The sequence below is a fragment of the Tachyglossus aculeatus genome, chromosome 2 (genome assembly GCF_015852505.1).
Source record: "Tachyglossus aculeatus isolate mTacAcu1 chromosome 2, mTacAcu1.pri, whole genome shotgun sequence".
NCBI classification, from domain to species: domain Eukaryota; kingdom Metazoa; phylum Chordata; class Mammalia; order Monotremata; family Tachyglossidae; genus Tachyglossus; species Tachyglossus aculeatus.
The window spans coordinates 133,565,214-133,588,961 of record NC_052067.1 but is presented as its reverse complement, the minus strand read 5'-3'; the positions used below and the strand labels follow the sequence as shown (position 1 = coordinate 133,588,961).

General features: G+C 55.1%; 1 protein-coding gene across 1 annotated transcript in view; it reads left to right on the top strand.

Moving 5' to 3' along the window:
* The window catches only part of DNHD1 (dynein heavy chain domain 1), an 82,039-nt gene that overhangs the window by 26,795 nt on the left and 31,496 nt on the right, over nucleotides 1-23,748 (top strand). Inside the window, 13 exon segments of the mRNA XM_038763126.1 lie at nucleotides 4,155-4,254; nucleotides 4,703-4,980; nucleotides 6,037-6,280; nucleotides 9,587-9,744; nucleotides 15,268-15,393; nucleotides 16,217-16,493; nucleotides 16,798-16,925; nucleotides 17,348-17,546; nucleotides 18,329-18,423; nucleotides 20,584-20,800; nucleotides 21,097-21,222; nucleotides 21,455-21,552; nucleotides 21,676-23,748. Coding sequence (XP_038619054.1) covers nucleotides 4,155-4,254; nucleotides 4,703-4,980; nucleotides 6,037-6,280; nucleotides 9,587-9,744; nucleotides 15,268-15,393; nucleotides 16,217-16,493; nucleotides 16,798-16,925; nucleotides 17,348-17,546; nucleotides 18,329-18,423; nucleotides 20,584-20,800; nucleotides 21,097-21,222; nucleotides 21,455-21,552; nucleotides 21,676-23,748 — 4,119 coding nt within the window.

Here is a 23,748-nt window from a genome sequence, read left to right as displayed (position 1 = left end):
AACATGGACCCTCTATCTGACCTTAATCTGAACTAAAGTCAGTAGGGTATTTTTTTGTTTTGTTTTCTTTTTTAATGGTGTTGTTTAGCACTTACTATGCGCCAGGCACTGTTCTAAGCGCTGGGGTAAATACAAGGCAATCAGGTTGGACATAGTCCGTGTCCCAAATGGGGCTGTCTGTCTTAATCCCCATTTTACAGATAAAGCACAGAGAAGTTAAATGACTTGCCCAAGGTCATACAGCAGACAAGTGGTGAAGCCAGGATTAGAACCCAGGTCCTTCTGACTCCCAGGCCTGTGCTGCTCTTTCCATGTTGCTTCTCCTTGTTTGAGGATGGGGAATATGTCCATTCATTCATTCATTCATTCAATCGTATTTATTGAGCGCTTACTGTGTGCAGAGCACTGTACTAAGCACTTGGGAAGTATAAATAGGCAATATATAGATACGGTCCCTGCCCAACAACGGGCTCACAGTCTAGAAGGGGGAGACAGATAACAAAACAAAACAAGTAGACGGGTGTCAATACCATCAGAATAAATAGAATGATAGTCCATTGTATCATTCCCTCCCAAGCATTCATCATCATCATCATCAATCGTATTTATTGAGCGCTTACTGTGTGCAGAGCACTGTACTAAGCGCTTGGGAAGTACAAATTGGCAACATATAGTGACAGTCCCTACCCAACAGTGGGCTCACAGTCTAAAAGGGGGAGACAGAGAACAAAACCAAACATACTAACAAAATAAAATAAATAGAATAGATATGTACAAGTAAAATAAATAAATAAATAGAGTAATAAATATGTACAAACATATATACATATATACAGGCGCTGTGGGGAAGGGAAGGAGGTAAGATGGGGGGGATGGAGAGGGGGACGAGGAGGAGAGGAAGGAAGGGGCTCAGTGTGGGAAGGCCTCCTGGAGGAGGTGAGCTCTCAGTAGGGCCTTGAAGGGAGGAAGAGAGCTAGCTTGGCGGATGGGCAGAGGGAGGGCATTCAGAACAGACAGTGCTCGGCCCTCAGTAAATACCCAGTACATATCACTGATGGATTGTGTGGACAGTGGGAGCTCTAGCCCCAGTGGCGGGGGAGGGGGTGGGCTGCCCCGCTGCAGGGTCCTGACCCAGTTGGGCCCCGTCCCATTGCTTCAGCAGCTGGGCCCTGAGAGACCCCACACACAACTTCATCCTTATCTGGAAGTGAGGCCAGGCCTCACTGGGCCTCCGCTCAGGCCAGATTGGGCCAGGATTTCAGCCCGCGTGGCCGAAAACTCAACATAGGGCTCTCACCAGCCTCTTGCCATTAGAAGATGACCGCTGCCTCGGCTTCCCCTCTAGTCTCCCCGCCTCCACTCCCTCCTTCGCTCTGCTGTTGGGAGTATTTCCCTAAGTAGTCAATCCAGAGGTGGCACTTGGCTGCTCCTTAAATATTGTTGCTCTTCGCAATCAAAAGCGCCACCATTGAGGGTGACATTCACCTATCAATCCATCAACCAATGGTATTTATTGAGCATTTACTGTGTTCTAAGTGTTTGGGAGAGTGCAATACCACAGAATTGGCAGACATGTGCCCAGACCAAAATGACCTTATGGTCTAGAGCGGGATTATCCTGTCTATCCCAGCGCTTAGTGCGTGCGGTGCTTGGCCCATGGTAAGCGCTAAAAAAACACCACTGTTAATTATTATTAGTGGGTGTGCATCTGACTGAAAACCTTCCCGCGGGCCCCTCCCACGGTCTCAGGACCAAGGCTGCCCCTCGTTTCACTGTTGGCTCATGGTTTTGGGCACGGCCGCCTCATCTCTGGATCCTCACGAGCTAACGCACAAAAAGACCCGCTCCTCACTGGACAGCTTAATGTCCTGCTGGTCCTGGCTGACAGGGATTACATCTACCTAATCTGCTCTATTGTAATAGTAATAATAATAATTATGCTATTTGTTAAGCGCTTACTATGTGCCAAGCACTGTTCTAAGCGCCGGGGTAGATACGGTTGTCAATTTTCCCCCCGTGGGGCTCACAGACTTAATCCCCGTTTTACAGATGAGGTCACTGAGGCACAGAGAAGTTCAGTGGCTTGCCCAAGGTCACGCAGCAGACAAGTGGCAGAGCCGGGATTAGAGAAGCAGCGTGGCTCCGTGGAAAGAGCACGGGCTTTGGAGTCAGAGGTCATGTGTTTGAATCCTGACTCTGCCACATGTCTGCTGTGTGACCTTGGGCAAGTCACTTAACTTCTTGGAGCCTCAGTTGCCTCATCTATAAAATGGGGATGATGACTGAGCCCCACGCGGGACAATCTGATCACTTTATATCCCCCCAGTGCTTAGAACAGTGCTTTGCACATAGTAAGTGCTTAACAAATGCCATCATTATTATTATTATTATTATTATTCTGACTCCCAAGCCCATTCTCTTTCCACTAAGCCACGCCGCTTCCCTACTTAGTACTTAGAAGTACGTCCCTACTTAGAGAAGCAGCATGGCTCAGTGGAAAGAGCCCGGGCTTGGGAGTCAGAGGTCATGGGTTCTAATCCCGGCTCCACCACTTATCGGCTGTGTGACCGGGCAAGTCACTTAACTTCTCTGTGCCTCAGCTCCCTCATCTGTAAAATGGAGATTAAGGTTGTGAGCCCCCCGTGGGACAACCTGATCACCTTGTATCCCCCCAGTGCTTAGAACAGTGCTTGGCACAGAGTAAGTGCTTAACAAATACCATCATTATTATTAGTAGTAGTACCCAGTAAGCGCTCTATAAATGCCATCGATCGAGGGACCGACTGGTTGGAAACCTCGAATGGCTCTCCGATTCCCTCCTCATCAAACAGCAGCTCCTATCCAACTGTTTCAAGGCTTAGCAAGTCACTTCACTTCTCTGGGCCTGTTACCTCCTCTGTAAAATGGGGATTAAGACTGTGAGCCCCCCGTGGGACAACCTGATCACCTTGTAAATTCCCCAGCGCTTAGTACAGTGCTTTGCACATAGTAAGTGCTTAATAAATGCCATCATTATTATTATTATTATTACTGTCAGTTCCCACCTTCTTTCATAGAGATGAAGCAGGGCGTAATGGAGAGAGCGTGAGTCAGAAGGTCATGGGTTCCATTCCCAGATCCACCACTTAATAATAATACTGTTGGTATTTGTTAAGCGCTTACTATGTGCCAAGCACCGTTCTAAGCGCTGAGGTAGCTACAAGGTAAGCAGGTTGTCCCACGTGGGGCTCACAGTCTTCATCCCCCTCCTCATCCCCCCACCTTCCCTCCTCCCCTTCCCCATCCCCCCGCCTTACCTCCTTCCCCTCCCCACAGCACCTGTATATATGTAAATATGTTTGTACAGATTTATTACTCTATTTATTTTACTTGTACATATTTACTATTCTATTTATTTTATTTTGTTAACATGTTTTGTTCTGTTTTCTGTCTCCCCCTTCTAGACTGTGAGCCCGCTGTTGGGTAGGGACCGTCTCTAGATGTTGCCAACTTGTACTTCCCAAGCGCTTAGTCCAGTGCTCAATAAATACGATTGAATGAATGAATGAATCCCCATTTTCCAGATGAGGTCATTGAGGCCCAGAGAAGTGACTTGCCCAAAGTCACACAGCTGTGAGCCTGTTGTTGGGTAGGGACTGTCTCTATATGTTGCCAACATGTACTTCCCAAGCACTTAATACAGTGCTCTGCACACAGTAAGCACTCAATAAATACGATTGAATGAATGAAAGTGGCGCAGTCGGGATTAGAACCCATGACCTCTGACTCCCAAGCCCGGGCTCTTTCCACTAAGCCACGCTGCTTCAGCACTTGTCTGCTGCGTGACCTTGGGCAAGCCGCTTCACTTCTCTGCGCCTCAGTTCCCTCATCTGTAAAACGGGGATTGAGATTGTGCGCCCCACGTGGGACAAGGGACTGGATCCAACCCGATTTGCTTGGATCCACCCCAGCACTTAGTACAGTGCCTGGCACGTAGTAAGTGCTTAACAAATACCACAGTTACTATTATTAAATATTATATCTGTTCTCCCTTCAGGCTGAACTGATTCCAGCTCATTCCCCTGACTCTCCTGACAACTTTCCCACCCCTGTCTCAAGCCCCCTGCTCCCAGCTCCGTACTCATAACTCTTGTCCCCTTTGCCGGGGTCCCCAGGTGATGCAAACTGATGATCAGGGGACCAGTCCTGGCTTTGGCCCCAAAGTCCACGAGCCCGCCACCGCCCAGGCTACCTCTGAGCCTCCAACTTCTCTTGGTAGGAAAGTGGGGCCCTGAGGCGGTGGGGAGGAAGGGCAGGACACCGTTGCTGAGGAAGAGGGGCTGGGGGAGGCAGATTTGGATGGCGGAAATGATTGTGAGAGGAAAGGGTCCCGAGGGAGGGTGAGGATTGGGGGAAAAAGCCCCTCGTTCACTCTAACCCCCACCCTCACCCTTTCTGAAGGCTTCAGGGCATAGCAGATCGGCTTCCTGTGGGAGGGAAGTGTGAATGTCATGGGTTTGGGGGGAGCGGCCCGTGAGTGGAGTCAAGCGGCTCTCATGGAATCCATGTGTTGGGGGGCCGACCTGGGGCCAGGGAGTTGGCCGGCCAATTAGAGGAGGGAAAATCCTCACTTCCCAGCGAGGTTCCCGTGCTTGGCTGTCCCAGGGCTGTGGGCTTGGGGATGGATCTCCAAAAACTGCAACCAGCTCCCTGACCCTCCTAGGCCTGGAGAATGATGGGGAGAAGGAAGAGGAGGGGCTGGAGCTTGACCCTGTGGCGCCCGTAGCCAGAGCCCAGCCCAGCGAGGCCGTGCGCCTCTTCTGCGGTCCCGAGTTGGACCTGATTAAGAAGTCGGCGGACAAGTCTGGCCAGGGCCTGGAGCTGTGTGGACAAAGGCTCCGCGGCCAGTATGCTCCCCCAGCCCGGGCCCAGCTGCAGCACGGTCTGGACACCAACCCTGGCATCCAGAGCGCCCTGGCCACCCAGAAGGCCCTGTTCCAGGTGAGGCTGGGGGAAAAAAAAGAGGGGGGAGAGGAGGAGAGCCTTCCTGCACTCTCCACTGGCCCCTTTCCCTTCTCCTTCTCGCTCTTCTTCTTCCACCTTTCCCCTCCTAGCCTGCTTCACTCCACTCCTGACCCAGGCCCCCTGATCCCCAGCTCCCCGGCTCCCCAGTTCTGGGATTGCAGTGGTTTGTTCTACCTCTCGGTGGAAAGAGCCCGGGCTTTGGAGTCAGAGGTCTTGGGTTCAAATCCCGGCTCCACCAATTGTCAACTGTGTGACTTTGGGCAAGTCACTTCACTTCTCTGGGCCTCAGTGACCTCATCTGTAAAGTGGGGATGAAGACTGTGAGCCCCCCGTGGGACAACCTGGTCACCTTGTAACCTCCCCGGCGCTTAGAACAGTGCTTTGCACATAGTAAGCACTTAAGAAATGCCATTATTATTATTATTATCCCTGGGTCGGTAGATTCCCCTTTGGTGGAGGGAAGTGGTTCTAAGCAGGAGGCCCCACAGCTCATACTGCGGGGGGAAGCTGGAGCTTAGCGGCCTCTTCCACTGGACGGGAAGCTCCTTGTGGATGGGAAGCTTGTTCTTATTTTGTGAAGTACTCTCGGCGTTTAATAAATGCCATTATTATTATCCCTGGGTCGGTAGATTCCCCTTTGGTGGAGGGAAGTGGTTCTAAGCAGGAGGCCCCACAGCTCGTACTGCGGGGGGAAGCTGGAGCTTAGCGGCCTCTTCCACTGGACGGGAAGCTCCTTGTGGATGGGAAGCTTGTTCTTATTTTGTGATGTACTCTCGGCGTTTAATAAATGCCACGATTATTATTATTATCCCTGGGTCGGTAGATTCCCCTTTGGTGGAGGGAAGTGGTTCTAAGCAGGAGGCCCCACCGCTCATACTGCGGCGGGAAGCTGGAGCTCAGCGGCCTCTTCCACTGGACGTGAAGCTCCTTGTGGACGGGAGGCTTGTCCTTATTTTGTGATGTACTCTCCCAAGCGCTTAGCTCGGTGCACGGCCCCCGTTACGGCTGTGCTGCCCTGCTCCCCCTTCCCAGAGCACGCTGCAGGAGGTGCACGCGTTCTACGAGGACTACCAGTGGCTGACAGAGATCCACAGCTTCGTGCAGAGCTGGAGCGCCAAGCACCTGGAGGACATGCAGGGCTGGCCGGCCAAGCGGTACCTGCACCTCCTCCAGCAGCTGAGCGCCTGGCACGACCGAGTGGTCCAGATGCCGCCCGTGCTGCTGACCCAGGGCCGCCTGCTGCGGCTCGATTGCCTCTGCGTGCGAGATGAGATGGGTGAGAGATGCCCCCCTGGACGCCCCCCACCGCGCTCTGCTGGAGCCCTCCTCTCCGGCCCCTCCAACACTTCCCCCCAACCCACTCCCCTAATTTTGTGCCCCCTGAGCCCCTATCGATAGGAAGCAGTGTGCTCTGGTGGAAAGAGCACAGGCCTAAGGGACTATAGAGGACCTGAGGTGTGAGCCCACTGCTGGGTAGGGACTGTCTCTATATGTTGCCAACTGGTACTTCCCAAGCGCTTAGTACAGTGCTCTGCACACGGTAAGCGCTCAATAAATACGATTGATGATGATTTTCAGCTAGGCCACTCACCCGCTGTGTGACTTTAGGCAAGTCATTTCATTTCTCTGGGACTCAGTTTCCTCAACTGTAAAATCAGGATGAAATACCTGCTCCCCCCTCCTGGGAGCCCCATGTGGGACAGCAGCATGGCACCGTACCGAGAATCAGAAGGAGCTGGGTTTTAATCCTGGCTCTACCACTTGTCAGCTGTGATCTTGGGCAAGTTATTTCTCTTCTCTGGGCCTCAGCTACCTCATCTGTAAAATGGGGATTAAGACTGTGAGCCCCATGTGGGACATGGACTGCGCCCAACCTGATTATTTTGTAGCTACCCCAGTGCTTCGAACAGTGCCTGGCAATCAATCAATCAATCAATCAATCATATTTATTGAGCGCTTACTGTGTGCAGAGCACTGTACTAAGCGCTTGGGAAGTACAAGTTGGCAACATATAGAGACAGTCCCTACCCAACAGTGGGCTCACAGTCTAAAAGGGGAAGACAGAGAACAAAACCAAACATACTAACAAAATAAAATAAATAGAATAGATAAGTACAAGTAAAATAAATAAATAAATAAATAAATAGAGTAATAAATATGTACAAACATATACATATATACAGGTGCTGTGGGGAAGGGAAGGAGGTAAGATAGGGGGATGGAGAGGGGGACGAGGGGGAGAGGAAGGAAGGGGCTCAGTCTGGGAAGGCCTCCTGGAGGAGGTGAGCTCTCAGTAGGGTCTTCAAGGGAGGAAGAGAGCTAGCTTGGCGGCTGTGGGGAGAGAGGGCATTCCAGGCCAGGGGGATGACGTGGGCCGGGTGTCGATGGCGGGACAGGCGAGAATGAGGCACGGTGAGGAGATTAGCGGCAGAGGAGCGGAGGGTGCGGGCTGGGCTGGAGAAGGAGAGAAGGGAGGTGAGGTAGGAGGGGGCAAGGTGATGGACAGCCTTATAGCCTAGGGTGAAGAGTTTCTGCCTGATGCACAGATTGACTGATAGCCACTGGAGATTTTTGAGGAGGGGAGTAACATGCCCAGAGTGTTTCTGGACAAAGACAATCCAGGCAGCAACATGAAGCATGGATTGAAGTGGGGAGAGACACGAGGATGGGAGCTCAGAGAGAAGGCTGATACAGTAGTCCAGACGGGATAGGATGAGAGCTTGAACGAGCAGGGTAGCTGTTTGGATGGAGAGGAAAGGGTGGAGCTTGGCAATGTTGCGGAGCTGAGACTGGCAGGATTTGGTGATGGCTTGGATGTGAGGGGTGAAGGAGAGAGCGGAGTCGAGGATGACACCAAGGTTGCGGGCTTGTGAGACAGGAAGGATGGTAGTGCCGTCAACAGAGATGGGAAAGTCAGGGAGAGGGCAGGGTTTGGGAGGGAAGACAAGGAGTTCAGTCTTGGACATGTTGAGTTTTAGGTGGCAGGCAGACATCCAGATGGAAATGTCCTGAAGGCCGGAGGAGATGCGAGCCTGGAGAGAGGGGGAGAGAGCAGGGGCAGAGATGGAGATCTGGGTGTCATCAGCCTAGAGGTGATAGTTGAAGCCGTGGGAGCAAATGAGGTCACCAAGGGAGTGAGTGTAGATTGAGAACAGAAGGGGACCAAGCACTGAACCTTGGGGAACCCCCACAGTAAGGGGATGGGAGGGGGAAGAGGAGCCTGCAAAAGAGACTGAGAATGAACGACCAGAGAGATGAGGAGAACCAGGAGAGGACGGAGTCTGTGAAGCCAAGGTCGGATAGCGTGTTGAGGAGAAGGGGGTGGTCCACAGTGTCGAAAGCAGCTGAGAAGTCGAGGAGGATTAGGACAGAGTATGAGCCGTTGGATTTGGCAAGCAGGAGGTCATTGGTGACCTTTGAGAGGGCAGTTTCCGTGGAATGTAGGGGACGGAAGCCAGACTGGAGGGGGTCGAGGAGAGAGTTGGTGTTGAGGAATTCGAGGCAGCGTGTGTAGACAACTTGTTCAAGGAGTTTGGAAAGGAATGGTAGGAGGGAGATGGGGCGATAACTAGAAGGTGAGGTGGGGTCAAGAGAGGGTTTTTTTAGGATGGGAGAGACGTGGGCATGTTTGAAAGCAGAGGGGAAGGAACCAGTGGAGAGTGAGTGGTTGAAGGTGGAAGTTAAGGAGGGAGAAGGGATGGAGTGAGAGATTTCATGAGATGAGAGGGAATGGAGTCAGAAGCACAGGTGGCCGGAGTAGCACTTGAGAGGAGGGAGGAGAGCTCATAGTACATAGTAAGGACTTAACAAAGCAGTGTGGCTCAGTGGAAAGAGCCCGGGCTTTGGAGTCAGAGGTCATGAGTTCAAATTCTGGCTCCACCAATTGTCAGCTGTGTGACTTTGGGCAAGTCACTCAATAATAATAATAATAATAATAATAATAATAATAATGATGGCATTTATAAAGCTCTTACTATGTGCAAAGCACTGTTCTAAGCACTGGGGAGGTTACAAGGTGATCAGATTGTCCCCCAGGGGGCTCACAGTCTTAATCCCCATTTTACAGATGAGGTCACTGAGGCACAGAGAAGTGAAGTGACTTACCCGAAGTCACACAGCTGACAATTGATGGAGCTGGGATTTGAACTCAACTGCTCTGTGCCTCAGTAACCTCATCTGTAAAATGGGGATGAAGACTATAAGCCTCTGTGGGACAACCTGATCACCTTGTAACCTCCCCAGTGCTTAGAACAGTGCTTTTCACGTAGTAAGCGCTTAATGAATGACATTATACAAAAAAACCAAATACCATTAAAATAAAATTACTGTTTCCAACCAGATTATCTCGTAACTATGCCATCGTTTAGGGCAGTGCCTGGCACATAGTAAGTGCTTAACGAATATCGTTAAAAAAATGAAACAATTTTTGGCACAGAGTAAGTGCATAAAAAATGATTATTATTGATTACTTCCCCCACACGCCAGCCTGCTAGTCTGCACGGCCCCCCAGGCCACTGCCTTTTTCTCCTCTACGCCCCTTCCTCTCTCTCTCTCAGCTGTCTGTGCACTCTCCCCTGTCCAGGGCCCCAGCTAGTGACCATCACCCAGGCCATCCAGGGGCTGCTGGTGCGAGAGAGCACGGAGCGGAGCGAGCGGCTGATCGGGGAGCTGACCGTCCTGGTACAACTCTTCCAGAGCGTGGACTCAGACATTCTCACCGTCGCCCGCTGCTCCCAGAAGGTGGGTCTCCCCTGCCTGCCCCGCTCCCCCCAGCCAGCCCAACCCTGCATGCCCCCGTCACCGATCATGGCTACTTCTCTCTCCCTGCTCTCGGCGCGTTTGGCCTCTGCAATCTGAGGTGAGGAACCATAATCAATTGGGCACTGAGATCCTTGTGAGTGAGACCAGTGGGTGAAGAGGGCAGGGGTATGCCCTCTTTTAGAGTGGGGCATTCGGGGTACCTGCGAGTTTGAAGAAGTGGCAGGGAGCAGTATCATCATCACCGCCGTCATCGACTCGGTTGACGGAATTTTACGTTGTGGGCATAGCACAAGCCCAGGCTCGAAAAGGAATCTCGAGTCCGATGGGGGAGACAGTAAAAATAGAAAACAAGCACAAGCTTAACATTTGTGAGCACGAAGCCTAAAGAAGCAGCTGGCGATGGTGTGACATGTACCAGAGATTAGACAGTTACTGGAAGAGAGGCAGTTCTTGAAGGAGAGAGACGAGATTTAGTGGAGTAGAAGGAGGTGGGAGCCAAGGTCCAGAGAGACAGAAGTGTTGAGTCATTCAGTGCTACCGTTGGAGGTGGATTTTGGCTCCTGCATTGTCGGGCAGGTGGGGTGGTCTTAGCCCCAGGCCCCTGTCCTCTGCCCCCCAATCCGTGGATTCAGAGTTTTGGGCTGCTTGGCCACCCACTGGGCTCCCGTCAGAGTGGACTCCATTGCCAAGGGCTAGTGGGAGCTTTTGCAAACTTTTGAGGAGGCAAGTGATGCGATGGACTGGTGTTTGGAAGGATTATCTACGACGCTATTTAAGGGACGGGCCCAAAGTGGGACATCAAGATAGGAAGACCAGCGAGTAGGTTGTGGTTAGAGTCAAAGTGTGAGGGGAAGAGGGCCAGTTCTCTTATAACTCTAGGCCTGTGTTCTCGCAAAGCCCCATGTTCAGGAAAACTGAGGCTGAAATATTTCTAACAGTAATGGTAGCATTTGTTGTGCTCTGCCCAAAGTAAGCGCTCAATAAATACGATTGAGTGAATGAATGACTGTGCTTACTGTGGGCCAACAGTGCACTAAGCCTTGGGATAGATACATGAAAATCAGGTCGGACACAGTCCCTATCCTACATGGGGTTCCCAGCCTGAGTGGGAGGGAGAACAAGTGTTGAACCCCCATTTTACAGATGAGCAAACTGAAGCCCAGAGAAGTGAAGTGACTTGCCCAAGGTCACACAGCAAGCAAGTGGCTGAACTGGGGTTAGAACTCAGGTCCTCTGACTAGGTGTCTAGCGCCCCGTGCACAATGACAACTCACCGTGCTCTAGCCACACGGGCTTGTGCTGTCCGTAGAACATTCCCTAACAACAACTTCTTCACCAAAATGCATAAGGAAAAATGTTGTGGCAGCGGCTGAGGGAGTAGAGAGGATGGACAGTGGAGTGAAATATAGAGAGAAAGATTCAGCAAATCTTGGTGACAGTTTGGATGTGGCTGGGGAGCAGGGAGGAAAGGAAAGACAGGGACAGGAAGAATAAGGCTATCAAGAGAAATGAGAAACTTAGGGAGAGAAGCGAGAAAGAAGACAAGGAGTTCATTTTAGACATATTAAGTCTGGTGATGAGGGAAAAAAATGGCAGAGTAGAAAGGCCGGAGATGTAGATTTGGAAGTTGGAATATTGGGAAAGAGGCAAAATGGAGCTTGCAGATGTACCAAAATTATGCCATCTCCTTTGTATTTGGAAGCGACCCTACTGACAGTGAAGTTCTTCTATAAATTGAGTGTGTGTGGGACTCACCATGCTGACCACACCACGTGCACACAAAGATTCTCCTTACTTGTTTTGCCAAGATTGGTGTATGCAGGGCCTGGCTGTTTTTGCTTCTGGATCCTTGTCTCAGAATCCCTTGCGGTTTTCACTTAAAAAGAGCCCCTCCTTTCCTTTCTGGCCCACGGCGCCCCATCACCTTGGCGTATGCCTGCTGTGTGTGTCTGTTGTGGTTATAATAATAATGGCATTTGTTAAGTGCTTACTATGTGCAAAGCACTGTTCTATGCGCTGGTCTCCCGGTTGTTAGCTGGGCTGCCAGATGTCGCGAGACTTGGCTTTATTATATCCTTACTATTCTCCCTCTAGACTGTAAGCTCAATGTGGGCAGGGACTGTGTCTTTTATTGTTGAATTGTGCTCTCCCAGTGTTTAGAACAGTGCTCTGCATACAGTAAGTGTTCAGTAAATACGATTGAATGAATGAAAATATTCCCTCTGCCCCCTCTTGCTTTCGGTTACCCAATTCCTGATCATAGGCGGCAACTTTCGGAAATATTTTACTGTCATCCGTTATCCACGCTAGTCACACTCAGAAAAGCTTCAATGCTAGCAGACTAAGGTTTCATTGTTGGTGACTCTGTATTGCCTCTAGATGTTGAATGTGGCCCATAAGTCAACCAGTCAATTCGTCATATTTACTCAATCAATCAATCAATCATTTATTGAGCGCTTACTGTGTGCAGAGCACTGTACTAACTGCTTGGGAAGTGCAAGTTGGCAACATATAGACACAGTCCCTACTCAACAGTGGGCTCACAGTCTAAAAGGGGGAAGTACTGAGTGCTTTCTACTTGTGTGCAGAGCGCTGTACTAAGTGCTTGGGAGAGTACAATACGACGGAGTCGGCAGACATGTTCCCTGCCCACCACGAGCTTATTGTCTAAAGGGGAGATGGACATTAGTATATGTAAATTGCTGATATGGAGGTAAGTGCTGCGGAACTGAGGGAAGGGCGAATAAATGGTGCAAATTCAAGTGCCAAGTGTTGCAGAAGGGAGTGGGAGAAGAGGAAGTAAGGGGTTAGTTGAGGAAAGCCTTTTGGAGAAGGTATGCTTTAAATAAAGCTTCGGAGGTGGGGAGAGCGATCGTCTGTAGGATAGGAAGAGGAAAGGCGATCCAGGCCAGAGGCAGGGCATGGGCATAGAAGTAGGTGGGGAAATAGATGAGCTGGAGGTACGGTGTGTAGGTTGGCATTGGAGGAGCGAAGTTTGTGGGTCAGCTTTGTAGTAGGAAAGGAGGGAGGTGAGGGAGGAGGGGGCAAGGTGATTGAACACTTTAAAGCCGACGGTAAGGAGTTTCTGTTTGATGCAGAGGTGGATGGGCAACCTCTGGGGGTTCTTGAGGAGTGGCGAAACATGTGCTAAATGGTTTTGTAGAAAAAGGATCCAGGCAGTAGAATGAAATATGGGCTGGAATGAGGAGAGGCAGGAGGCAGAGAGGTCAGCGAGGAGGCTGATGCAGTAATACTTAGTGGCTGCTGTCAGGCATCTGGTGCAGTGTTGTGCCTAGGCTAGGCATTCAAGACAGAGCTTGCCCACAGTGGGTCCTCAGCAAAGGCTGGCGTCGATGGTGAAAATCAATCCATCGATCAGTTACATTTATCAAGCACTTATGCGTGCAGGGCACTGTCCTAAGCGCTTGGGAGCATATAGATTGACGGAATTGCCAGTTGCGTTCCCTGCCCCCCATTCACTCATTTTTTTTAAATGGCATTTATTAAGTGCTTACTATGTGCAAAGCACTGTTCTAAGCACTGGGGAGGATACAAGATGATCAGGTTGTCCCACGGGGGGCTCACAGTCTTAATCCCCATTTTGCAGATGAGGTAACTGAGGCACAGAGAAGTTAAGTGACTTGCCCAAAGTCACACAGCTGACAATTGGCGGAGCTGGAATTTGAACCCATGATCTCTGATTCCAAAGTCCGTGCTCTTTCCACTGAGCCACGCTCATTCAATCGTATTTATTAAGTGCTTACTATGTGCAAAGCACTGTTCTAAGCACTGGGGAGGATACAAGATGATCAGGTTGTCCCACGGGGGGCTCACAGTCTTAATCCCCATTTTACAGATGAGGTAACTGAGGCACAGAGAAGTTAAGTGACTTGCCCAAAGTCACACAGCTGACAATTGGTGGAGCTGGGATTGGAACCCATGATCTCTGATTCCAAAGTCCGTGCTCTTTCCACTGAGCCACGCTCATTCAATTGTATTTATTGAGCCCTTACTGTGTGCAGAGCACTTGGGAAGTACAAGTTGGCAACATAAGTACAAGTTGGATTTACAGTCTAGGGGATGATGAGGGGACCCGGAGTCAGGTCCGAGGTCAGTGCTGAGAACTCTGCAGGTGCTTCACAGACTCCCCGCCCCTCCCCTCTAATAATAATAATAATAATGGCATTTATTAAGCACTTACTATGTGCAAAGCACTGTTCTAAGCGCTGGGGGGATACAAGGTGATCAGATTGTCCCACAGTCTTCATCCCCATTTAACAGATGAGGTAACTGAGGCACAGAGCCTCTCTCTGCTGGCCTATCCACCCTGTCTCTTCTGCCCTGCCGTTCAGCACCCCACCCTGGCGGAGTCCTCTGGCCCGAATGCTTTGGCCAGGGCCCTCCGGCCAGGGGCAGCTGGGGATGCTGGTGGGCAGTGCCCAGAGCGGGCCCAGCTGGGGCCTGGCCCCCTCTTGCCCCGTCTTCTTTTGACGCCTCCGCTGGTCTCCCCAGCAGATGGGCTGCAACGGGGTGGGCCCGGACTGGGGAGGGGAGGAAGAGCGGGAAGGGGCTGGATGGGTCTGACAGCACATTCTCTCCTCCCTGGCCTGAGTGACTGTGAAAGAGAGTAAGCAGGAAGACGTAGACTAGGCGCCTTTCGCCCCAGCTCCAGGGGAAAGTACCTCGCCTGGTGCATAGGGGCGAATGCTGACGAATGCCAACCCAGTTGGCTTCTCGCATTCCTTCTCCTCCCCAATGCACCTCCAGATAAAACTCTGAGCACAACCTGGAGACTGGGAAACTGCTGCTTCTGCTTCCCTTTCTAACTGACCCCGCTCCAAAAGCATGATCCTTCCTCGGACCGGGGGAGGCAACTCCCTAAATCCAAAGTTGGTCGAGAGAAGTTCTGTTCCGCCCAGGGTGAGGGGGAGAATCTGGTCCTGGAGTCTGCACAAATGCGCATTTTTTTATTAACTCTCTACGGAGGGCATTTTGTATCCCACAAATGAGGTGGCCTAAAATGCCATAAGATATTTCACTAGTTACACTTGAAGCAGCATGAGAAGCAATCAATGTCAATCAATCAATCATATTTATTGAGTGCTTACTGTGTGCAGAGCACTGTGCTAAGCACTTGGGAAGTACAAGCTGGCAGCATATAGAGACAGTCCCAACTACCCAAAGCAAGTTTGGGATGAGTTGGATTTGAACACAGCTACTAAAGAAAGGGCAGAACACTTCTATACTCCTGTATATATGTTTGTACATATTTATTACTCTATTTATTTTACTTGTACATATCTGTTCTATTTATTTTATTTTGTTAATATGTTTGGTTTTGTTCTCTGTCTCCCCCTTCTAGACTGTGAGCCCACTGTTGGGTAGGCACTGTCTCTATATGTTGCCAACTTGTACTTCCCAAGTGCTTAGTACAGTGCTCTGCACACAGTAAGCGCTCAATAAATACGATTGATTGATTGATTGACCCCTCTGCCCGCCCAGCTGGAGCAAGCCAAGATGCAGAGCGCCGAGCTGGAGGAGCGGGTGGACTACGTACGCTCTCTCAACGAACTCTGCCGCGGCCACTTCAACCTGTTCGGCCCAGACGAGGAGAACATGGAGACTGCCGTGAGCGAGGGGCATGGGGCGGGAGGGCATTGGGGACGGGATGGGGGAGAACATGGAGACCATGGCGAGCGGGGGTCATGAGGCGGAAGGGTGGTGGAGAGGTAAGTGGGACAGGACAGGGGCAGGGCGTGAGGAAGGCAGGCCTGGACAGAGTGGGCAGAACTGGGTAGATAATAATAATAATAATAATAATAATAATAATAATAATAATAATGATGGCATTTGTTAATAATAATATGATGATGGCATTTATGAGGCGCTTACTATGTGCAAAGCACTGTTCTAAGCACTGGGGAGGTTACAAGGTGATCAGGTTGTCCCACTGGGGGCTCACAGTCTTAGTCCCCATTTTACAGATGAGGTCACTGAGGCACAGAGAAGTGAAGTGACTTGCCCAAAGTCACACAGCTGAGAATCGGCAGAGCCGGGATTTGAACCCCTGACCTCTGACTCCAAAGCCCGGGCTCTTTCCACTGAGCCACGCTGCTTCTCATGTGCGAAGCACTGTTCTAAGTGCTGGGTGGGGGAGATGCAAGGTGATCAGGTTGTCCCACGTGGGGCTCACAGTTTTAATCCCATTTTCCAGATGAGGGAACTGAGGCCCAGAGAAGTGAAGTGACTTGCCCAAAGTCACACAGCTGACAGGTGGCGGAGCCGGGATTAGGACCCATGACCTCTGGCTCCCAAGCCCGGGCTCTTTCCACTGAGCCACGCTGCTTCTCTCCCCAGTGGGGCTGGAAATCCAGAACTGGTCCCCCTTGGTCTGGCCCCGCCTCGAGACCCCGCTTCGCCCCCAGCCCCTCTGCCAATTCTATGCCCTCAGCTCCTGGACCTGTGGGAAGCCTTTCTGTTTGAGCGGGACCAGGCTTCAGATTTCCTCCTCAGCCGGCGTCAGTCCATTGTGCTCAAGCTGCTGGAGCAGCGGGCCACCACCCTGGCGGAGCTGGAAGCCCTGATCCACAAAGCCACGACCGGGCCCTTCATGGACCCCACGCGGGATCCTCGGAGCATCGAGTGGGAGCTCGTGGGTCTGGAGCGCCAGTTCCATAACGTAGTTAACCGGCTGATGGAGCTGCACCAAGCCCACACCATCTTCACCGGTACGTACCAATACCCCGTCTCAGTCCCCAGCCCTCAGCCGGGCCACCTAACCCCGTGACTCTCCCACTGCCCACCAGGTACCTTGCAAATCCCCCGGCCCTGCCCGCCTCCGGATGCCAACCTCCCATCCTCCTCCGATCCCCGGCCTGCATCGCAGCCCCCTCCTCTCTCTGACCTCAACTCTTAAATACGATGGATTGATTCCCTGTGATCCCTCACCTTGTCCTCGCCTGCTGGGGCTCTGAAAGCGCGCTCCGCTTAGCTGGATTTCCCTGGCGTTAATGCCCCCGGGGGTCCCTGCAGGGGAGAAGCAGCCCAGCCCGATGCCGCCTCGCGGGGCCCGGCCCATCCAGCTGCAGCTGCGCATCTGGCACCTGTTCCGCGTGGTCTCCGAGCAAATCAGTGAATGGAAGTGCCAGGCCTTTGTCAAGGTAGCGGGCAGGGCCTCCAGCTCAGATCCTATCCCTGTAGCCCCCTCGAAATCACAGCTTGGAGGGCAGAGGAGGGAGGTGAAAAAGGTGTGTCGGCACAGGGGTGGGAAGGGCAGACGGAGAAAGTCCACCCATGGCCAGAGCAGGAAGGCATGGGAAGTCGGTCTCTGTCCCTCCCCAAACCTTGGGAAGGTGCAGGACCCAACAGCAGAGCTGTGCACAGTGCCCGGGCACGGGCCCACCCGGCTATTGCACCCTCGAAGGTGGTGGCAGAAGTAGATTGGAGGCCCAGGGGGCCGGGGACCGTGAAGGTTTCCATGCCGGGCTCGGGGGCTGAGCTAGGTGTAGGTGAGGCTGGTGGGAACGGGCGTCCCTTGGGTGGGGCGACAGGCTGCACACCCTCTCCCCACCCGCCCTCGCAGTTCAACGTCAGCAAGGCCCTGGAGAAGACGGAAGGCTGGCTCACGGGGGCTTCGCATCTGGAGGTGGAGCTGGGGATGCCCAGCCCGGTGCTACACGCCTGCAGGAAACTGGTGGAGGGGCTGCATAACATCCTGCCCCTGATGGCCGAACTGCGGGCCCTCCCTCTGCAGGGACCGGGGTGGCAAGCTGTCTTTCGAGGTGTGTTTGGGCATGGTTGTGTGGAGGTGGGGGGAGTAGAGAGGACAGGCAAGGACCCAATTCCTCCATCCCTTCCCACTCCATCCTCCCCTGTGCCTTTTCCTATTCCAGGCCCCTCCCCGTTTTTCTCCCTCGCCCACTTGTCTCTTCTTCAGCCTGGCCTAATCATAATAATAATGATGGCATTTATTAAGCGCTTACTATGTGCCAAGCACTGTTCTAAGCGCTGACACGGGCTCGGGAGTCAGAGGACGGGGGTTCTAATCCCTCTCCGCCCCCTGCCTGCCGCGTGACCTTGGGCAAGTCACTTCACTTCTCTAGGCCTCAGTTACTCCATCTGGAAAAGGGGGATTAAGACCGTAAGCCCCACGCGGGACAACCTGATTACCTTGTATCTACCCCGGTGCTTAGAACAGTGCTTGGCCCATAGTAAGTGCTTAACTGTCTCCTCCTTCTAGACTGTGAGCCCGTTGTTGGGTAGGGACCGTCTCTATATGTTTCTGACTTGTACTTCCCAAGTGCTTAGTACAGTGCTCTACACACAGTAAGTGCTCAGTTAATATGATTGAATGAATGAATGAATGAACAAATACCATCATTCTTATTATTCCTTCTTCCACCCCCTGCCATCTGTCTCCCCCTTCTAGACTGTGAGCCCACTGTTGGGTAGGGACCATCTCTATATGTTGCCAACTTGTACTTCCCAAGCGCTTAGTACAGTGCTCTGCACACAGTAAGCGCTCAATAAATACGATTGATTGATTGATTTCTGTCCCTCCCAGCCATGGAACTGAGCTCCCCCAGTAGTTTGGAGCTCCTGACCCTGGGCCAGCTGCTGTCTTACCCACTGCTGGAGTGCCGCGACCACATTCACGAAGTGAGTGACGCGGGCGGGGACGGGGAGGGACGGCCGCGAATGCTCCCGGGACGGGGGGTTGAGGGGGAAGGCGCAGGCCCATCCGTCCCCAAGGCTGGGAGTCCCATGGGGGAGCAACAGTGGGGCCTGATGAGATCCAGGGGCGCTGAGCGAGAGAGGGGCTTGGGTCAGGGTCCTTCCTGTTGGGATGGACCCCATTCGGGGTAGGGGTGGTGGCTCAGTGGAAAGAGATCAGGTTGGGAGTCGGACGTCGGGGTTTCTAATCCCAGCTGGGTGACTTTGGACCGGTCACTTCACTTCCCTGTGCCTCAGTTACCTTATCTGGAAAATGGGGATTAAGACTGTGAGCCCCACCTGGGACAGCCCAAAAACCTTGTAGCTCCACTGGTGCTTAGAACAGTGCTTGGCACATAGTAATACTTAATAAATACCAATGTTATTATTAATAATAATGTGACAGGGACCCGGGCCTTTCAGAAGGATGGAGTAGGATCCCACCAGAGTGGGGAACAGAAGCCTGTGAGGAGGGGAAGGGCACTACGAGGGGGCTGGCAGGGGGCTGCAGGGAGGGGAGACAGTGGGGGAGAGGCAGGAATGGATGCTGTAAACTCCTCGAGGTCAGGGATGGTGTCTGCCGACTCTGCTGTATTGTGCCCTCTCAAGTTTTAATGGTACTTCTTGCTGAGCGTTTACTAGCTAATAATAATAAGGATGGCATTTGTTAAGCGCTTACTACGTGCACGGTCCTAAGCACCGGGGAGGTTACAAGGTGATCAGGTTGTCCCACGGGGGGCTCACAGTCTTAATCCCCATTTTACAGATGAGGGAACTGAGGCCCAGAGAATCGATCAATTGTATTTATTGAGTGCTTACTGTGTGCAGAGCACTGTACTAAGCGCTTGGGAAGTCCAAGTTGGCAACATATAGAGACAGTCCCTACCCAACAGTGGGCTCACAGTCTAAAAAGAAGTGAAGTGACTTGCCCCAAGTCACACAGCTGACAGTTGGCGGAGCCGGGATTTGAACCCATGACCTCTGACTCCAAAGCCCGGGCTCTTTCCACTGAGCCACGCTCCCTCTCCAATACGAACTAATCAGGTTGGACACAGGCCCGATGCCACGTGGGGCTCACAGACTTGGTCCCCCCCAACCTTGACAGATGAGGGGACTGGGGCCCAGAAAAGTGAAGGGAGTTGTCAAGGGTCACACAGTAGATGAGTGGGGGAGCCGGGATTAGAACCCGGGACCTTCTGACTCACAGGCCTGGGCTCTATCCACTAGGCCACGCCGCTTCTCGTCTGCTAGGAGACTTGTCTGCTGTGTGACCCTCGGCGAGTCCCTTCACTTCTCTGGGCCACAGTTGCCTCGGCCTTCAAGTGGGAGTTAAGACTGTGAGCCCCTTGTGGGATGGAGACCGTTGAAGCCGAAGCTCGTGGTAGGAAGGGAACGTATCTGCCGACTCTGTTGTATCACATTCTCCCAAGTACTCACTGAAGCAGCGTGGCTCAGTGGAAAGAGCACGGGCTTTGGAGTCAGAGGTTGTGGGTTCAAATCCCAGCTCCCCCAGTTGTCAGCCGTGTGACTTTGGGCAAGTCGCTTAACTTCTCTGGGCCTCAGTTCCCTCATCTGGAAAATGGGGATAAAGACTGTGAGCCCCACGTGGGACAACCTGATCACCGTGTATCTCCCCAGTGCTTAGAACAGTGCTTTGCACATAGTAAGTGCTTAACAAATACCATCATTATTGTTATTATTATTATTAATTATTACAGTGCTTTGCACATTGTAAGTGCTTAAAAAATACTATTATTATTATTATTACTATTAATTATTACAGTGTTCTGCACCTATGCTCAGTAAATACCACTGATTAATTCATCTATCCTGGCGCTTAGCAAAGTGCCTGACACTTAGTAAATGACTAAGACTGTGAGTCCCATATGCCCGGACAGGGGACTGGGTCCAACCCGATTTGCTTAGCGCTTAACGAGCACCACAGTTATTATCATTACAAGTGCTTAGTGCAATGCTGTGCACACAATAAGCACTCAGTACCATGGGTTGATTGATTGGGAAGGAGGAACGGAAGCCGGGCAGAGAGCCGGGGCCAGCGGCCTCTCCGGGGGCACCGTCCCGGGCACTGAGCCTGCACCCCCACAGATCTGGGTGAGCGAGACTGGGCGCAGCCAAGCCCAAGAGATGCTGCGCCGGCTGCAGCGGGCCTGGCAGGAACACAAGCTGCGCCTGGTCAACTTGATTCTGCGGGTGCCCTACGAGGCCCCCCAGACGGAGCGCGCCAAGCGCCATCTGCCCCCCCGCACCCACGGGCCCCAGTGGGACACGGTCACCAAGGACAGTGGCACCTTCGTCCTGGCTGGTGAGCCACGCCCTGCCCCATGTGGGTCCGTCCCCCTCGGGGCTCCCGGTCTGTCCTGCCGCCCGGGGCCAGCCCTCTGTGCCCTCTGCCCCCCAACTCAGCCCTCCCTACCACCTCATCGACTACCATCCCCATCTGTGCCCCTCCCCTGCCCCTCTGGGAAGCCACTTTCCCCCTCGCTCCCATCATCCCCCTTCCCCGCCCCGGCCACCCGTGCCCAGTCTCTCCCCTGTGGTTCCCGGGGCCTGGCCCAGTAACCCCCCCGTGCCCGCTCAATGCCCGCTCAACCCCCCCAGACCAAGGCCACCTGAAGGAGCTGATCCAGGAGGGCCTGCAGGTGCTGCAGAAGATCACACTGTCGCCTTACGCGGGGGAGAGCAGGGAGCAGGCCCGTAAGTGGGCAGCCATGCTCCAGGGCCTCAGTGAGTCGGGAAGGAGCGACCGCACGCGCCCTTTGTCTATGGGGGGAGGCCGGCTAGGTGATTCGAGAGAGCGGGTGGGAGGGACCCCGGGTGGCGGACCCTAAGTAAGCTGCCCAGAAGGCCTCAGGGGGCCGATTTGGGGCCTGACGAGCCAAGGGGAGCGGACCGGATCCCTCTTCCCCCGGCGGCTTCTACGACAGGGCCGGTTTGAGCCCTCCGTCCCCTCCCTCAGGGGTCCTGCTGGACGTGTGGGTGCGGTGTCAGCAGAAGTGGGTTTTCCTGAACAAGGTCCTGTACGAGATGAAGATCGACTTTCCCAGTCCCGAGCTGGTGAGTCGGGGGTGCCCGGCCCCTCCCGTCACCTCCGGCCCCCTTCCGAGGGGCCTCATCCGCCCCGACCCGATCGCGCCCCGGTGGCCCCAACTTGGGGTCCCTCTCCTCCCTCTGCTGCAGCGCCTGCAGTTCCAGGCGGTGGACGACCAGCTGCGGACCCTGATGCAGATCTCGGTGGCCGATCCCCTGGTGCTGTCCTGCATCCTGCCCGGCGTCCGGCGGGAGCCGCGGTACCAGGGGGAGCAGTTGCGCCTGCTGCTGGTGAGCGGGGCGGAGAAGCTGGAGGGCATCGTGGGGGCCCTGGAGGACGTCCTGGAGAGGGCCCGGGCCCGATTCCCCCGCCTGTTCTTCCTGAGCGACGACGAGCTGGTGGCCCTCATGGCGGCCCCGGCCGAGCCGGCCGAGGCCGAGGCCTGGGCCCGGCGCTGCTTCCCCCAGGTCCTGGCCGTGGCCTTCGAGGCCGGCCCGCCCGGGGCGGAGGAGAGGGGCGGGGAAGGGGAAGGGGTGGGCCTGGAGGCCCGGCTGGTGCGGGGCCCCTGCGGGGAGGAGCTGGCCCTTCGGGCCCCGCTGCCCCTGCCCCAGGACCTGCCCCAGTGGCTGGCCCGCCTGGAGCAGTGGCTGCGGGCCGCCCTGGTGCACGGCCTGCAGGAGAGCGTGGCGGCCCGCGCGGCCCTGCGGCAGCCCCTGGACCGGGCCTTCGAGCAGCCGCCGCCGCCGGGCCAGGTGCCCCTGCACCTCCACTCGCAGCACTGGCTGCAGCTGGCGGCCGCCTTCCCCTGGCAGTGCGTGCTGGTGGCCGAGGAGGTGGCCTGGTGGGCCGAGGCGGAGGACCACCTGCTGGCCGGCAGCCCCGGGGCCGTGCGCCGGCTGCTCCAGAAGCAGGCGCGCAAGCTGGAGGCCCTGGTCCACTTCATCCGCAGCCAGCACGAGCACACGGGCGGCCGGCCGGGCCTCGGCCCCCGGCTGGCCGGCCTGCTGGCGGCCCTGGTGGCCATGGCCGTGGGGCACCGGGACGCCCTGGGGGTCCTGCAGGACCGGCAGGTCGATAGCCCGCGGGACTTCGACTGGGCCCGGCTGCCCAAGTACCACGTGGGCCCGGCCTCCCGCAAGGCGCGCCCGGCCCAGGGGACGCCCCCGCCCGGCCCGGCCGACTGCTGGGTGGAGGTCCTGGGCGCCCGGTGGCACTACGGCTACGAGTACCTGGGCCCGCGGGCCCGGGGCCTGGCCACCACCCTGCTGGACCGGGAGGCCTTCGGGCTCTGGCTGGCCCTCCGGCAGGAGGTGGTGGGGGCGGTTCTGGGCCCGCCGGGCACGGGAAAGGGCACGGCCGTCGAGGCCCTGGCGTGGGCCCTGGGCCGCCACCTGGTCACCCTGCCCTGTTCGGCGCAGATGGGGCCCACCTGCCTGCGCCGTTACCTGAGCGGGGCCCTGCAGGCCGGCTCCTGGCTGCTGCTCCGGGACGCCGGGCGCCTGGCCCCGGGGCTGCTCTCGGGGCTGGGCCAGCGCCTGACGGCCATCCGGCGGCTCCTGTCCGGCCTGCGCCAGGGGCCCGCCCTGCCCCGGGACCCGGCCCAGCCCCTCGTCCTGGGCGCCGGCTCGCTGGACGATCGGCGGGTGCAGGTCCGGGCCGGCTACGGCTGCTTCCTGACCCTGCGGCGGCTGGGCCCCGCCGTGCCGGCTAACCTGCGCCTGGTCCTGCGCCCGCTGGCCCTGGGCCCGCCGGACCCGCGCCGGGTGGCCGAGGCGCTGCTCCTGGGGGCCGGGCTGCGCGAGGCCCGGCCGCTGGCCGCCCGCCTGGCCGCTTTCCTGGCCCTGGAGCGGGAGCTGGGCGCCGCGCCACCGCCCTGCCGCCTGCCCCTGCTGCTCCGGGTGCTGGGGGCGGTTGTGCGGGCCCCCCGGGTCCCTGCCGCCGAGCCCGGCCTCCCGGGGGCGGCCGGGGACGCCGCGGTGGTCGGGGCCCTGCTCCGGTCCCCGCTCTTCGCGGGGCCCGACGGCCCACGTCTGCGGGCCCGGAGGGAGCTGCTCCGGGCCGTCTTCCCCGGCCTCCCGAGCCCGGAACCCCCGCCCCAGCTGCAGCAGGCCCTGGCCTCCGAGCTGGGCGAGGCCGGCCTGCACCCCCACCCCGACCTCCTGGTCGCCATGGAGCAACTGAGCCGGGCGTTGGACCAGGCCTCGGGCGTCATCCTACTGGGC